General features: G+C 35.1%; 1 protein-coding gene across 2 annotated transcripts in view; it reads left to right on the forward strand.

Annotated features, from left to right (window-relative positions):
* NLGN4X (neuroligin 4 X-linked) overlaps positions 1-17685 on the forward strand; it is a 188479-nt gene that overhangs the window by 49664 nt on the left and 121130 nt on the right. For both annotated transcript variants that reach the window (XR_008820384.1, XM_056329715.1), the window contains exon 3: positions 6112-6956. Coding sequence is in view for 1 of the 2 variants with exons in the window: in XM_056329715.1 (XP_056185690.1) it covers positions 6485-6956 (472 nt within the window). In the remaining variant the exon portion in view is untranslated. The remainder of the gene's footprint in view (positions 1-6111; positions 6957-17685) is intronic.

The raw sequence follows: 17685 nt of genomic DNA on the forward strand, positions 1-17685 counted from the left end.
AGACTCACTGAAGAAATTCATAAGAAGGTAAATGCAGTGTGATATTTGGGGGGAAAAAAATCTATTTTATTTAATCTTTGTATATAATTTGCATTGCTTTCCAGGGTTTATTTCTAGATTTTTAAAAAAAATAATATGAATTATCTATCTTTGTTCTCAGTTATTTTTAACCATAAATCTAAGACCAACTTCAAGGTCCACAGTGATGTTTCTATACTTGGAATTTATCTTCATTTTAAGAAAGGAGATATCACAGTTCTTGAATTTGTATCACTGATGTTTTACTTTCTTTTCATCTTTAAACCTTCCAGAGAATATTAACTGTGAATTAATAAGATACATTAGAATGTGATGTAGAAGACAAATGATGGTATTCTGAACCACTAAAACCCCCTCCAATCCCTATTACCTGTTGAATTGCTGTGACTGAACAGCAGTGTGATACCACAGAAATCGTACTGATGTATAACTTGGTCAATACATTAATAATGTTGGTACATAGGTCACATACTCATCCCTAGCAAAGTTTATAATGGTAAGTTAGGGCTATTATAAGTCTGGATTTGGTTTTGGTTTGTTTGATTGGGGGGATGGGGAGGTGGGGCGTGCTGGGAGGTGGCTTTTTTTTTAATAGTATTTTAATAATACATTGTCGAAATCTATTCTTACTGGAAAATGCTTACAAAAACCCAACAAAATAAACATATAGCTTCTATTATGAAAAATAATTTCTCATAAGACTCTGCTGCATGTTAATTTGAAGGCAGGCATTGCTACTGTTGCAGTTCTGAGATTTAAAATATATCTGATTTCTCAATTTCAGTTAATAACCTTCCCACCAACCTTCTAGGTAATCTACTCCAGAAACTCCCCATTAGTTCATGATTGATGTTCCTTTGTGTTGTTCGCTATGACTTTGTCTGACTTTTCTGAATGACTTTACGTAGCATGAGGAAGAACAAAGCTTACCTCGTTGCAGTGTAACAAGAAAATAGTCCTAGAACCTGGGGAAAAACAAACAAACAAACAAATGAAAAAAACAAAAACAAAACCCCAAAACCCCTCCACAAACCTAAAGAAATTATAACTGGTTTTTATTTGAAAAATGGTAGACAAATCCAGTGTGCATTTACTGGTATTTGAAAGAATTGTTCCTGTGTGATTGAGCAAACATTTTGAACACAGTGACATTTAAGAGGTTGTAGTGCTGAATTTGAGTTAGAGTTGCATTTAAACCTGCTTTGGGAAGAGATTTTATGGAAAATCACAGTGTGATTAATTTTGGGCTGAAGTTCCAAATTTCATATATATATATATATGTGTGTGTGTGTATATATATGTATATATGTATACGTGTGTGTATATATATATGTATATGTATGTATGTATTGCTAAAGTTGATACTGTAGGCATATTCAAAAATTGCTGTCTTGGGTAGTTCTTATTTACAGTCTTCTACCAGTACATTTATTACAGAGTTTTATGTATGTTTAAAACAGGATGGTTTTAAATTACTTTTATTAAAAAACCCCAACAAACCACACACCCCTCCCCACACACAAAAAAGCCAAAATTAATGTTCTTAGTAAATGAAATATTTTTTTAAATTCCCATATTCTGTGAAATACTGTACAAAATATCAGTATAAGGAGAAAATTAAGTTTTATTGATTACATTATTTGTTATTTTTGTTCTGGTGACTAGCCAGGGTTCAGCTAATCAAGCCAACTCTATGCTTTCAGAACATATGTCTAAAGAGTGTTATGTGGGTATTTAGCCCTGATTTTGTATTGAGATCAAGCCTACGTACATATAAAAAACCTTGCCCCAGGGAATTTGAGCAGAAGGGACAGAGACCAAAAGTGGTCAGTGACTGAAAGCTGAGGTGCACAGTATTGCACTAGTTGGTTTAGATAAAGTCTGAGAAACCCTAGGAAATCATAGTCCCTTGCTCTCATATAGTTTATATTTGTGTTTGGTTTTCTTTTGACTGTCCATGACCTGGAGAAGCAGTTCAAAAAACGTTGAAATCACTTCAGTGTTTCCTGTTCTATCCTGAACCAAAGAGGTCTTTTAAACCATCTCATATTTCCCCAGCAGGTACAGAATTAGTATAGTGCTACTTACATACTCATCTGCTCAAGCTGAAAAAGTGCTAAATGCAGATCCTGCAAACCATCAGGTTAGCCCTGAAGGCCTGATTCATAGACTGTTTAAGCATCTGTAAGTGTGGCTTGGGGCATAGATTCATAATTGAGTACAAATGGTGCTTCTAAGAGATGCACATCCCTGTTAACTTCAATCTGCATTTACTTCATAGGTCATAAATGTCTCATTAGTCTCAAATTATACTTCTGTGCCAGTAAAGAAGTCATGTATGGATATGTGATCTCAGATCTCCTTTGACTTCTCTTTGTGTATTGTGTTGCCAGAAGTTACCGTTTTAAACAAAATATTTTTATTTGGATTGATTGCTTTGGATTGCTTGAGTGGGTAATGCTTCCAACTAGTAAGTTTTTGTAAGCAAGTTTGTACACATTTTTCTAATACTTGAAGGAGTAATAAAATAATAAATAAAAAATAAAAATGGAAAAAATCCAACAGTATTAGTGATAATAAATAAAGATATTACAAGTACGTTTCTTCCTGTATACTCAGTATGTAAAGGTGTATTAAACAGCTGACTGGATGCATATAGATGTGCATCAAACTGGTTTTGATTTAGTGAATATCCAAAAGCATTCTAAAATGCATAGAGTTTTTGATTTAAGATTAATCTGTAATTGCAGTCTGGGATTCCTTGTTTGCATCTTCCAGCCTTTTTAATGATGTATATAGCATAATCAGCTAGTTCACGAATGTATAGCTAGCATGCCTTCTTTCTTATCTCTTGATATTCTTGCTGAAAATTATTCCATGTATCTTTCTCTGTGTATGAATGTGTATGTATTTCATAGTGTGAAACTAACCTTATTGAAATGGTAATTTCTCTAGTAGTAAGTCAATAAACTGAAAAGAAGGCCTAATGCTGTCTTTGCAAAACAATTTTCTTCATGTGACTGTAAACAGTGGTCATATATAATTTATTATTTATGTAAACTTTTGGAAAAGACCTGTTTAATAAGTAATTACTAAAAAAATTTGATTGCTTCTGTTGCCGTTTAAATGGCTAACAACAATAACTTTTAATAACTAGAACTTGTTACAACAAATAGTGGTTTTATTGTGACTTATCATCTTAGAATTGCTCTTTTATGGTATATACCTTACCTGTGTTAATGCACTTCTCTCTATCTGCTCTTTGTTTATGTCTCTGCACTGGTCGGCAAAGGCTGCAGGTCTGTTATAGGTCAGACAGTGGGGCTGACAAAGCTGGCTATATTCTGTGAGTTAGCCAATGATTTGGTTCCTTATGTAGACATTTAGATCTTGAATCCATGTGCATGAATCAGAAATGCAAACTTTGTGTATGCTCATATTAAGGTACAAGGGAAAATAAGGCACATTGTATGAGTGGATTTAATACTCATAAACCTAACTTTTGTTGGTCTGATTTGCTAGATAAGGAATCCTATAGCAAATTCAGTTCCAGGTCAATAATGAATGTTTCCCTTTTCCTGTCTGTTCACCCTATTCAAAATAATGGCATATCACCAGATATTTGATCCAAAGACACCCTGTAGTTTGTATGGATAAATATTATTTATGAAGTCACATTTGTGACAGTTGTGAATTATCTCTAGTATGCGTGTCAATTGATGATTTCCACTTTCCATCATGTTGTCATTTTTCATTCTCTCCATGCTGTTAATGTGTTTACTGTTGTTTATTTGTCATTCCCAGTTTGTTTTCTTGTTTTGTTTCCTCTTTTTTGCATTTGCTGTTTGTCCAGACAAGGCTTTTTCTCTGTCTTTTTTTCATTATCTTGATCACTGTCCTTCTACCTTCTCAATTTTCTCAGTGCTTTACTCCGCATTTCTTTTTCTTATCATGTTATTACAAACTTCTGCATTGTGGTTATCAAGAGAATATGATCTGTTGTTCCTCCTTGAACAGAGATTAAATCCTCATTTGAGTATGACTGGAAAATCTGGTTTGTGCTGCATGGTCAGAAAAGTGTACCAAAGTCAGGATGGGAGAGAGCATGAGGGAACACTGCCCAAAATCAATTGCCTGCTGCAGACTTCTGTTGTTAAAAGACAGTATCAAAAATCAGAGGGGAAGGAGATGCTTGAAGAGGAATTTTGAGTGACCAGTAGCTGGCTGACCACTCTTGAGTATCGGGGAACAACCAGAGTGGGGCTGTCCCATGGGGGAGGATGGGCCAGGGCGATACTCTTGCTGATGGGGCATCCTCCTAAAGAACCCATTGAGGCTGGGCTTGAGGACAAGGACAGGACCCTGTCACTGTCCAATGATTACCAGGCCAGGAAGGGTGAGGAGTCAGGTCCAAGGTCAATCTGGGGACCTAGTCAGGGCAAGATCCAGGCTGGGCATAGGTCTGGGCACAGGGCTTCCTGCAGCACAGCTCAGGAAGGGACTAATGGCCCTGGTGGTGCCCTGAGAGGCATGATGGAGCTGTCACTGATTCGTCTTTCAGAAATTGTACTTAGATTGCAAGTCCTTTGGAGACAGCATTTAAGCCTATTATCTACAAGTGAAAGTGTCAATAGAACTTTTGGTTCACCATAAATAACACATATCTGATATTTTTCTGGCCTCTGTTGTTCAGGTGTTTCAAAAATTTTGCAGTATGAGTGCTAAAATGAAATAATTGAAGAATTCCAGGGGTTGTGAAAGAATTAAATATCTTTCTTTCACAAGACTTTCCTTGTCTTAAACAATCTGCATAGATGTCTGCTGTGGTTATTTTTGGGTTGTTTGGGTTATTTAATGGTTTGTTTTAGGACTGGTTTTTTAATTTGAGATCACTGCCAATCGCCAATTATTATTTTTTTTTTCTGCTTTTGAAAATTAATTGTGCATCTTCGTGAGACAAAGCCCTGACTGAAAAAGTGGACCTGGTAGTCCACTTAGATAAGTTTTATCTATAAATCTGTGTTCATCTTTTCAAATGGAAAGCACCAGTTTCCTATAACAAGGATCTCTTTAGGTGTAGAATTATCTGTGGTTTTGGGTTGAATAATGGGTAAAAATGAACTTTTTCATTTCTTGGGGCAGGGAGGAGAATGTAAGTATTAAGAAGTGCTGTGTGTTTATTTATACTACTTGTTATGGTTAGCATATTTATGTGACTTGGTTTTCATTAAGAATTAAGATAATTATTTTATGAATTGCCTTCTGTCTAAAAATTAAAAGCAGGAGCGTGCAAGAACGTAATATTACATAATTGTAACACTATGTGGGTCAAAATCTGACTTGAGAGATTGTATCATGCTTTTTTGTTCTTCTTTTCAGCTTCCAGTGTTCCTTTTTGTCAGACATAGAACAAAAAAAAAAAAAAAACCAAAAAACAAAAACCAAAAAACTAAAACCCAACCCAGATATGAAAACCAATAATTTTGTATCTAATATTGAGTAACTGTTCTCACACTTGATTTGAACTAATGTAATGCTATTACATTATTTGGAATTTCTGAATTAGATGGAGGTAAATTAGGATGTCATACAGAAGAGTAGGCATACCCATGAAAAATACTCTATAGAAGTCATATCACAACAAAGAGAGATTATCCAGTGTGGCAAAACATTTAATGAATGTTTCTTGTGGGAGTGCAAATATGCTTAAAAAGGAGATGCTGTTTATTTAGGACAGAAAATACCCTGAAGCTAGCACTTAAATGTGGTGCCATTCTTGAAAGCAGCAGTGTTTGGGCTGTGGTTTTGTTTGGAAGCGTATACAGAAGCGGAAATGTTTGGTTTGCACCATAACCTCTGACAAGTCTGTGGCTTCAGTTTTCAGCTCTCTTACCTTACAAATCTTCGGAAACACATAGCTAACCATGGTGCCTAAAGTTCATAAAACATTTGTGGGCTTTGGCATGGAAGTGGTGTGTAAATCTAATTATATGGTTTGGTGTGGGTTTTTTAGATTTATGCCAATATGAATGTTTCTGTTGATTTGAATTGTTTGTTTTCTCTTGGCCACAGGCTGACTTAGTGGGCTGGACTTCACCAGAAGGAGCCATTTTGCTGTGGAAGTGGAATAACTGCAGATCTCCCCACACACTAGTTGCTGGAAAGTGCTGTGTGTTGCCAGGATTAAGCCAAGCTGAAATCTGGGATGGGCCTTAGGGGCAAACAGTCCCTTGTTTCTTCTGACACTGGGATTTGTCTGCAGCCAGTCAGCTGAGGCACCTACCACGCATCAGCTTTGGGGTTTTTGCTCCCTGAACAAGGTTACTTTTTCTCTCACTTCATCTCCTTCTGACTACTTTTTTATTTTGTTAGTTTTCATTTTCCTTGACTGATTACTTTTCTCCTGGCTGTGGAAAAAAGAGCCCTGCTGATGTTGATTTAAATAATGTCAAAACCAATGGGACTCCTATGGCTGCCTTTGATCTTCACCCCAGTGTGTGTCATGTTGAATTCTAACTTCCTCCTGTGGATAACTGCACTGGCTATAAGATTTACTCTCATCGATGGCCAAGCACAATACCCAGTTGTTACCACGAATTACGGCAAAATACGTGGCTTAAGAACACCTTTGCCTAATGAGATCCTTGGTCCAGTGGAGCAGTACCTGGGTGTTCCTTATGCCTCTCCTCCTACTGGAGAAAGGCGATTTCAGCCCCCGGAGCCACCATCGTCTTGGACGGGTGTCCGCAACGCCACACAGTTTGCCGCCGTCTGCCCGCAGTACCTGGATGAGAGGTCACTGCTCAATGACATGCTGCCCGTCTGGTTTACAGCCAATCTGGATACTGTGGTGACATACGTTCAAGATCAAAATGAAGACTGTCTGTATTTGAATATCTATGTGCCCACAGAAGATGGTAAGTACTCTAAAGACCACACTGCAGTTCACTCACAAGTTCTGCATGTGAGCGGTAGCCAGGTCTTTAAAGCACCTTGTTCACTTTCCTCCATGGTTTGTCTGTGGAAAGTGATCATGCCTCTGAACATGCATTATAAGTAATACTTTGTAGACTGAACACAATTGCATGAATTCTCGCTCATGTTTCAGTGTAACACCAAACCGCAATTTCTTTTGCAGGCAGTGGCCAGAGTGTGTAAGCCAGCTTTACATTTACATCTGAACTACAGCTGAGTATCAATCACAAGAGAGGAAAGGGGAATTAAACATTAACCAGAAGTAACATTATTTATTTGCCCATGCATGAATGGTACAAATACTGCCACATACTAATTTTTAGAGGACAATTTCCCTATTATTTTTCTCTAGGTTTATTGTAATACCTCTGATCTACTGCTAACTCTGCTTGATTTTAATAGAGAATAAAAAAATGTTATAGTAGTTCAGTCTGCAGTTTTTTTCCAGGATCTGTAGCTATGAAACTTTTCAGTCCAACTTGTTTTTCTTCATTCACCAAATTTAAAATTAAGTACACATTATTTTGTTATGCAGACCTTAACAGGTGGCCTTAAAATTTCATGGTTTCTGCAATCCTGTCACAAAAGGGCTACTTTAAACCACTTTCTATAGACATAAAGGATGAACACAACTGGTAACACACAACTCTGAAAGTTTTCACGATCTCAGTCTTAAAAATTCTAGCTTTATGGCATGCTGAATGTATCTTTTGTCATTTTGAATGATATTGCTTCCTACAAACAAGAATACCTGTTTTTTCAGGCCCCAAATCAGTTAAGTTTATTCTGTGTTACAAGGAAATAAAATATTCTACTGGCAATTTTGTTTAATATTCTGTTAAAAACCAGTTCTTTCAGCCACTTAGAATGTAGTTACCAATGCATAACGTGACAGATTTCTCCCAGATATGCAAATCCCTTCACTTTAGCTGAGTTGATTTGCATAACCAAAGGATTGTTATTCCTCAGTAACCATACTCTAAATATGCAAATTTTGTACTTCAATTATTATAATCCTTCTGCCTTGATTGGCTTCTTTACTCAGAATTTCCAAGTTGTTACCAGCAATAAAACATACCACCTTCTTTTCCTGTTCTCATCAGCTGAAGCAAAAACTTGAAAGCTAAAAATAAAGCGGTAAGGTTTGGGAATACTGGGAGCTCTGCAAACATGAATACTACCAAGCTACTTAAATGAAAAGTGCTCTAAAAGAAAAACTGTGTGTAGGGAGGCTGTGTGACTCTGTGTGTGTGTGCGCGCGCGCATGCACGCACACGTGCATGCAGATGACGGAGCAGATCTTTCTGCTCAGTTCTTTCCCTCTTCCAGTCTCGTTGCGCTGCATCTCACTCCTTGGATAATAACATGGATAATTCCCAAATTTGTTTATGTTCTTCATTTTATCCTGCAGCTTTTAATTAGTGACTAGGTTAAGCTTGCCCCAAGAAAGCATTTCAGGTTTAGATTTTATTTGTTCATAGTGAAGGAATATCAGTTCTGCAAACTCAGTCTTATTGTAAAACCCAGTGTTGGTAAATTCATATATTCCTCCAATCTAGTAATAAGAAGTTTCATTCATTAATTAAGGAAGACAGGTATTTATACATGTCAAAATGTATACAAATGTCTAGGAAAAGAATTATTTGGTATCAAATGGATAAAAATAAAATACCATGTGCTGAATGACTAACCACCTTTACAATCCCTCACTTGGCGTGTAATAGCTAATGGCATTTGCTGTTAGACTAAAATAGAAAGGACCAATAAACTAAATTTTACCTGTTGTATATCTTTTAACCAACTTAACTCTGCAAAAAGTGTGTCTGACTCTTCGTCCTTGTTTTAGATTCTTTTTCTTTACACTAAATAGCATGTAAATGGAATCTATTTTCTTTTATATATCCTCTTCAAAATATAAACCTGTGCATAAAAGAGCATGTAGCTGAATAATGAGAGACAAGGTTTGGTGTCAGTGATGAGCTGAAGGCAAGATATTTCCTGTACAATATGACAAGCATTTCTAACAGGTTCTGATTGGGAATGAGAAACTTAAAAATTAATAAACGGAGTACATGATGTTTTAATTGCATGCAATATATCTTATCACTAGTTTAATAAAACTCAGTGTCGCTTTTTTTGGTGAGGAAAATATGCAGCCTTCTGTTCATAAAGATGATTAAGGAGAACCGACCTACAAATCACATCTCCTAAGTTAGTGTCTCCAAATCGTACTAAACATAAATGTTTTTGAATTGTAGTCCATACAATCTGATTAAATACATTATACTTCATTATATGAGTCTTAGTTGACAAAAATGAGCTACACTGTTATGGAGACAGACCATTAAATTACTTTTTGAAACAAGTTCTCAAAGTGAGTGACTGAGTTAAACTCACATTTTCAATTCTTTCTCAAGTACAGACTTATTTAAAAGCTTTGAAACTGTTTTCTGTCTGAAGGAAAAGGTAGATGGAATCATTCAAACCTAATTAATGCTCTGACTATGAAACTTAATCTGAATAATAATTTTATGCTATCTTTTTCTTTTCTTTTTTTTTTTAATTTCAGTGAAAAGAATTGGTGAACAGCTAATGAATTAACTGTGGGCACATGCAGAGATACTTCAAATCAATTCTAGTGAATAACTAATCAAAATGCAGCTCTAAGTTTGGCAGTTTTGTTGCTTTGGGGTTTTTTTCTTTTTTTTTTGGGGGGGGGGGGTTGCTTTGTTGGGGGTGGGTGGGGGGTTTGCACTATATAGCCTGACCTGTTTCTTGTATCTTGTGTGGTTTGATTGAAGGGAACCAAACTTTGATCATGTACTTAGAATAAAAGAACTAAAGAATAAATGCACACACGCATTCATCTGATTTCAGAATTGCTTCAATGGAATTCTGCCAGTATAAACTATATGGAAATAGGAGTAGACTACAGTCCCTTTAACTGGGTAGATAAGATTAGTTATTTAGAATAAAATACTCTGAAATCTTGCTCTTCCAGTCTGAAGAAATATACTGAAATTAAATGACATGAAATTCTATAGTTCCTTAAAATAGCTGGAGCATCTAGGTAAAGAAATTAAAATGCCTTGTACCCACTTTATATCTGTATTAATCATAGCTTTTCTTTTGGCTCATAAGATTCTGGATTTCAAATGCAGAATCCTGCAAGAATTTACCATGTTAGTATGTTCTTACAAAGTAAAAAGTTATCTTTGGTTTTAGGGGCTTATTTTTTTCAGTTTAGATGAAAATAGTATTTATGATAGAAATCAAAATATATACCTAACAGAATATCTCTGCATTTCTATCCATGTGGATTTTTATTCTTTTGTTGTTCTTTACTGGACAAATGGCTTGTACTGACACTTTCCCTAGAGTTACACTTGTATTTCAAAGAATCCAGGGTAGCTGGAAAATTTCAATGTCTGTTTTCATTTGCCTTTGGAAGGGAAAGAATTGCAACCACTACAATCCATCAAGATTTTTTTTTTTTTTAGTTATACGTATAAATGATAATGCCTTTATTTTAAAGTTACACAGTACAAGCAATAGAACTAAAATTTAGCAAGCTGGTTTTGTTTTATATGTCAGACCTATAATCATAAGAAATTACTCAGAACTGAAGCAAATAAAGTATTTATAGTAAAATTATCATTTTATCCAAATTGCTTTCTAAATATTTGGCTTGATCTTCAGAATCAGTTGTGTGAGTATATATTTTCTTGTCTGCTTTTCCAGTTACTATAAACAGTAATTTTCCTCAAGAATACTTGAATGTCAGTTTTGAGGAGGTCATCTAGGGAAATGATATTGAGGACAGTCTGTTTATTATAACTTCAGTCTGAATATGGGTTTATCTACAGTGGAAATGCTAGATTGAAGAGGACACAGACTGTTAATCGGCTGTGCTTAATCCCTGGCCTTTATCATTTGAATCTGTGGATGCTGAAGGAGATTGATAACTCCTATCATAACTGGGAAAAAAAAAATAACAAAAAAAAAAAATCACAGAAAAGACCCTTAATTTTGATTTTTTTCTTGAAAAACTTCAAAACCATGTTAATAGCAATGTAAGATTAAAAAAAAATAAATAATCAAAAAAACATGAACAAGTCTTTACTTGTTTGTTCAAAACCTGTTCTGTTCAGATCAAAGCAGAGATGACTTTTTATTGTCTTGTGTGATCAATAGTAAGCTTATCTACTTTACTTATTTTGATATATTGATAAAGGGTACATTTTACACAAATGAGTAGCTACTCAACCACTATATATCTGTTAGGGATTAACTAATGAAGTACTTAGCATCTTCTGAGGTTTGCTGGCTAAAAATGCTCTGTGAGGTCATCTCATTTACATCACAATAAATACAGCTGAAGTGACAACAAAAAAAGGTGGTAGGCCATGATGATTATTAAGTCTGAATGGCTAGGTCATAAATTTTTCACTAGAATAGGGAAACTGAGTTTATTGTCCAGGATTAGTGGTATATTAACTGTGGGCTACCACGAAAGAAAAAGTCCTGGGCAAGAGCAAAGAGATCAACAGTGTTCCGTCTCTGGGCAGTGATGTGAAGGAAAGGTACCCGCATCTTTAGACTGTGTCTATTTGACTAAGAAATAAAGAAACTAAAAACTTGAACAAAGCTGATAAGATGTTTCTTAGGTCATTTGTATAACTTGTATACTGTGCCACTTTTTCATATTAGTTGAATGTCCTCTTAGAATATAACTGTTTGCAGCCACCTTCTTGTCATTGCTGTTGAATTACAATGTCTGTTTAACTTGGAAAATGTCTTCTTACCAAATTATACTGATAAAAATTAATTGATAAAAAATTAATTTTCTCCCCCCTTGTGTGTGTGTGTGTGGGAAAAGGTACTAGAAAGGTGAGTCCCACCTTTACAATTATTTGGTGACATGGCATATAAAAACCCTAAGCTTTTCAATGACTTCTTTATGAATATGAGAAATAAGGGTCCATACATAAAAATAGTATCTTAATGTATAAGATAGTACAATATTATAGAACATTATTTTTGTTGAATTATTAGTAGGTGATAATAGTGACAGTAACTTTTATTTTACAAATAAACCTGAATTTCTATACAATAAATTCTCCTAAACTGTATGTAATTTCAAATTTCAGTAAATGCATATCTGACATTTATCAGGTAATCTCAGAATTGCAATTATTCTATTATTTCTTCATTACATGTTAAAATTTAATTAGCTACTTATGAAATCAAATCCAGCATTTTTGTATATAGCTTCAAAAAGTCAAGAATCAAATATTTCTTGTTTACATTTTTATAGTATTGATTCTTCCTCAAAACCTCTATTATGTGGTTTTCAAAGTCAGTTATAATTAGTGTCACTGATGTAGGAACATAGAGTTTTACTTCTGTTTTGTGAAGTATTTTAAAAAGCAAATTATTTAAATTTAATTATTCTTAAAAATATTGAAATATCTTTTAAATCATATTTAGCACTGTTTCTTTAATAGATGATAATGTTTGAACAGTTTCATATGATAAATATTTTTTCTGAGACAAACCAGAATGTAACAAGATTTTGTTCTCAGTTTCAAAATTGTCACAGTTTTTGTCAATGACTGATTTATTTTTAACCTTCAGTCTTTCAGTCAATTCTTTGTCTTGTTTAGAAAAATACAAATTCGTTGTTAAAATTTTCTTGTTATTTAAATGTATTTCAGTTTATACTGTACAAAAACTATACACAATAAGACATAACCTTTTGTAAAATGCTTATATCACTTTGCAAAGTGAGAGGCATTAAGAGTAGATAAAAATTGCAATACAAAATGATATTATTGGAATTATTGCATATAATCCCATTTGAACATAACCAGAAACTTTTAAGTGTTGGAGAGAAAATTGCTGTCCATTGTGGAAGATAAACTCCCCATTGTGTCAGAGCACTCCAAGCCAATTCTTTCACCGTTTGGGTCCAGTATATCCCCTCCTCCTAATCCACAAATATTGCAACATCTGTGAGAAAGAAGAAGGCATATGTCTGACTATCCTCTGCCTACCAGGATAAAGCTGTGGGTAATCCAGTCCCTTACTTTACATTCTTGCTTTTAACAGTCACAAATACCTTCTGACACCAAAGAACAGAACTCTAATCTAGATGAAATAAAGTTCTTAAATCCTTAGAGTTAAATTCAGATTTAGTTGCTGATTTCAAAATGCTGTCCGTCCCTCCAGGAGCTGCCCATTCCACAGGCACTTTACAGGATTGCACCCAAAAGGCCTTTCCAGGAATTGATACGCAGTGAAGCCTAGCGAGAAGACTCAGCATGCAATCTGAACAGGATTTTTGGCACAGTTTCCTAGAGTCTCATCATTGCCTTATGTTGAAAAACCTGCTAGAATGGGGGGTTAAACCACCATGAATTAATGTTTCTTCCACAAAGACAAATTAATGTTATCATCCTTTTAGTCAGAGACAGTGCCTTTGGAGTTGTAGAGGCTGTGCCATTTGGCTTAGCGATGCAAAAGAAAGTGTTTGTAGTCATGTTGGTCAGGAGAGATCAGACAGGCAATTTTACTTTATTCTGCCCATTGACTCCCACTTGTCTCTTAAGGGTATATTTTGGATTTTTTTTTTGGTATGTCTTGTTTTTTTGGTGTTGGTTTTTTTAATGTAGTTTTCCTTTGCACTTCTGCAAAACATGTCTTTGTGTGCTGCTGCTTTTCACTTTGTGTCTTCTTGCTTTCTGACAAAACACAAAAGAACATGACACCTACTAACACTGAGCAGTGCCTCTGTCCTAGGGCAGTGCAGTGGGTCCTTGGCAGGCCTCTGAGTAGTGAATAGTGTGGAACATGCTCAGACCTTAGCAGTGTCACGGCTATACCATTTCTATTAGCTTTGATTTCCTATTAAGGCTTTGTGACATCATTAATCTTCCTTCAGGTATTTTTTGCAAATGCTACAAAGTTTTGAAAACTATTTGTATCTTTTCACTGAAATTTGGTTCAGTTTCCCTTACTTAGCACATTAATTGTAGCTTCAAACAAAACCAACGCTTGCTGAACAGATCAACTAGCTCACAAGGCTCATAAATCTGTCCACATGTGTGGAAATACTTCAAGGAATTGTCCCCACATCAATATGATAGTCATAGGTTCTGTGTGAACCAGCCAAAGTTGCAATTCTGTTGTAGAAATTTTTAAGTACTTACAAAATAAATTAACACAGATTTGAAATAAAGCAAATGTGCATCATTTGCTCCTTAATTCCTGACAAAATTGTTGACAACTGATATGAAGACAAAAATTTCTCCTGAACGTAATAGCTTTTGGCAGAGTACTTTGGTTTTTCACCCTTTTTAAAGTGAAAGAATATCTCCAGCTTCCTAGTCTTTACAGCAGTGCTTCTCGCTTAGGATTCTGATGCCAAAACGGCACAGAGTAACTGCTCAGAGATGAATTTTGTCTTTAAGCAGCAAAGGTATTTATTTCGTGCAACGTTGGGGAGCTAGCCGATTCGCACCGGCAAACTAGCTCCAAAGTTTTCAGTGAAAAGTCAAGTAATTTATACAGTTTTCATGAGAGGTTACACAACATCTTCACATTTGATTTTGACACCTAATCATTCCATTCACAATAGGTGGGATCTAGGTGGAGTAGACCTTTCAATTTTCTTTGTTCAACGATTTCCTGACTTGATGGTCTCCTTATCTCCTTCAGGTGCCCACCTTATCTTTTCTAATTATTCGGAGTACATTCCTTTCTCAACAGAAACAGAGCATCACCCAGAGCATTGTACCAAACTCATCCTGTCTATCTTTTTATTTTAAGACCTTGTTCTGTTTCAATTCCAGAAAAAAATCTCAGAATGGCATATAAGTAATTACATATATTCACATTTTGTGATACTATTAGTTGAATGCATTAGTTGCTATTCAAATGGAGGAAAAAAAAGAGAGAGGGGAAAAAAAAGAATGTTAAAGATAAAATATTTAATTTGTGTTTGTGATATTATCATCATCTGAGGGAATATGAATGAATTTATATTTTTAGGGTTTAGGGCTTTTTTTAATCCGGACGTTGCTGCTGGTACCCAAAGAGACAAAACAATAAGAAATAATTATAAAAGGATGAAAATGAACTAATGCTTTCAGCTATCTGCTGCTGATGTGTTAAAAATCCATTACAGAAATATTATAATAAAGGAAAAATTTGTCTTTTACAGCTCTTGCTGTAGGCAAACTTATAGTGAAGAATAAATTTACTTGCAATGCTAAGCCAAATTCCTACACTATATATAGGGAGTTTTTGTCACAAATAGAATTTCTGGTGCCTCGTTCCAAAATGCTTATTATTGCTGGGTTGGTGTTAAATGGATTTTTAATTGACAGGGTGTGACATATTTAATCTAATGGAGAGAAATTACTTTGTGCTGACTCAAATGACTATCCGATTAATCACTGGTAATGTTTACAAGCTATCATCATAGCTGGAAATTATGGATACATTGTCTGATTTATTAAATATGCAGTAGGGCAAATGAAAACCCAATCCAAATATATACATTTCATCCTCTTACAAATAAATTACAATCAAATTATCCTCTGATGTGGTGTTTTTAGTGTGGCTAGGATATTTTAAATAATAATTCTGCATTTGTCATGCTGCCCCAATGGTTGTTTTCGGTTGCTCTTCATGCTTTATTCAGCCAGCAGAGGGAGCACAAGTTACCAGCAAACTGCTCGACATCGAGCGCGCCGCAGGTGATGCTGGTGAATAGAGTAGTAAAACATGCAAACAGGTGCTGGTTTATGCCCCTTAAGCAGATAGGAGGGGATCCTATCCACCTTTCCCAATATGAAAATTAATAACATTAAGAGCGTTCGTTCTGTTTTTGTGGATTGAGGCATTTATGTATAGAATAAAACTTATCCAAGCAAAAGATGCACTCACAAACTTACATGAAATTAATTTTTTATTATACAATAGTAAAAGTTTAGGTGAGAAGCATACTTGGAATACACCAGTTTGTAACTGAATAGCGAATAATAATACTTTCTTTCAAATTCTTACAAGGCATTCAATGGCAGAATTAATTCCAAATTAGAGAATTTAATCTGTTTGATTATGGTGAGTTAGCAGAGACATTCCTATGTAAAAAGGCATAATTTTGTCCTTCCAATTTATAGCTTCAACTTAGAGGCAGAATTTTTTTTCAGCGAATGCCATTGATTCTCCATTTTCTGTATTATGCAGCTGAATCATGCAAAATGCCAAAATGTTTTGCATTCTCTTATTTCACTTAGACAAAAAATATTAAGCATACCAAAGTTTCATCCTTACTGAAAGTATAGACCATGTAAAGTTTTTGCTATCATCATGTTGGAATTAACAGTATAATTAAGCTATATTAAGTCATTCAAAGTGCCAAATTATGGAGGGCTTCCCCTCCAAAATAACTTGCTTCCAGGCATAATGTATCCGATTCAAAAGGACTGGTACGTTTACGGTCTTGCTGATTTGAGATGCTTTTAGCATCAGGACACCCTCTATCAAAACAATAGATCTTGCACTGCCTTGAGGGAATAGGTGTAAAAGGCTGAGTTGCAATTGATGTCTAGGGTGTGTCCTTGGGAGTTAGATCAAATCACGTTTATTGTGATAGTGGGTAAAACCATCCATGGAATAATTGCTATGCTTTGTCACTAACAATTATCTCAAAGGTATTAAAGTCAAAGAAAATGACACAAACACTGTACAGAAGAAAGCAGCTTAATATGATAGTCTCTCAGCGGGAATATTTTAATGAAAACATATTGAAGAAAGAACTGAATACAAATAAATGCAGTAACATGAATTTAAAAAAAATGGGAAGAGTTTCTAAAAATCATGCTGGATGGCTTATTCTTCGTTTTCATTATCAAGGGATTATCTATAATGCCTTCAGTCTTATTCCCAGAACTAAACCATAGTAGAGGGATTGAACAGGTAAATTTTTATTCTTAACTGTAACCATTTTCACAATAAACTGCTGAGGGATGTTTAAACCATATTTATTTTCTCTTTATTCAGTTTCACTGTTCCTTGCAACTGCTTGCTACTGGCTTTTGCCACCATCTCTTTGCTCATAAGTGAATACCTTTGCTCACTTTACATGTGACATACCATAAAATAGATATAGCCTTGGTCTCTATTTCCACAAAAGGTGGATATTCCTCATTATCTTTTTTTTTTTTTTTTTTTTTTTTTTTTTACCAAAGTTACACACAAGGAGCAGCAAAAGATAAGAAAACATCAGCTACAGCTCAAATAATTTTTTGGAAGGGAGAGAGCGGACAAATAGGTGGACCAGAAAATAAGCTATGCAGTGGGTGTGAAAGGACCAAGCGAAGAGAGAAAGCCTGATTCTCTTACTCATGTCTTAGTCCTTCTGTACTGGACTCCAACAGTGGGCCACTCAGCTATGCCTGGCAAGCTGCGTTTGGGCTGTAAGGTAGTACGTGAGGATCCTAATGTACCCTATGGTGGTACATTAGAGTTTTCTTTAATTTAGTTGTTTGTTGTTGTTGTTTTCATTTTTCATTTTTAACCGAACAGCTTTTGCTTGCCTTTTGGTTGTCATCATGAAAGGCTCGTACCACATCCTATTGTATAAATATGCCCAGAAAGTAT

The sequence above is a fragment of the Falco biarmicus genome, chromosome 2 (genome assembly GCF_023638135.1).
Source record: "Falco biarmicus isolate bFalBia1 chromosome 2, bFalBia1.pri, whole genome shotgun sequence".
Lineage (NCBI taxonomy): Eukaryota > Metazoa > Chordata > Aves > Falconiformes > Falconidae > Falco > Falco biarmicus.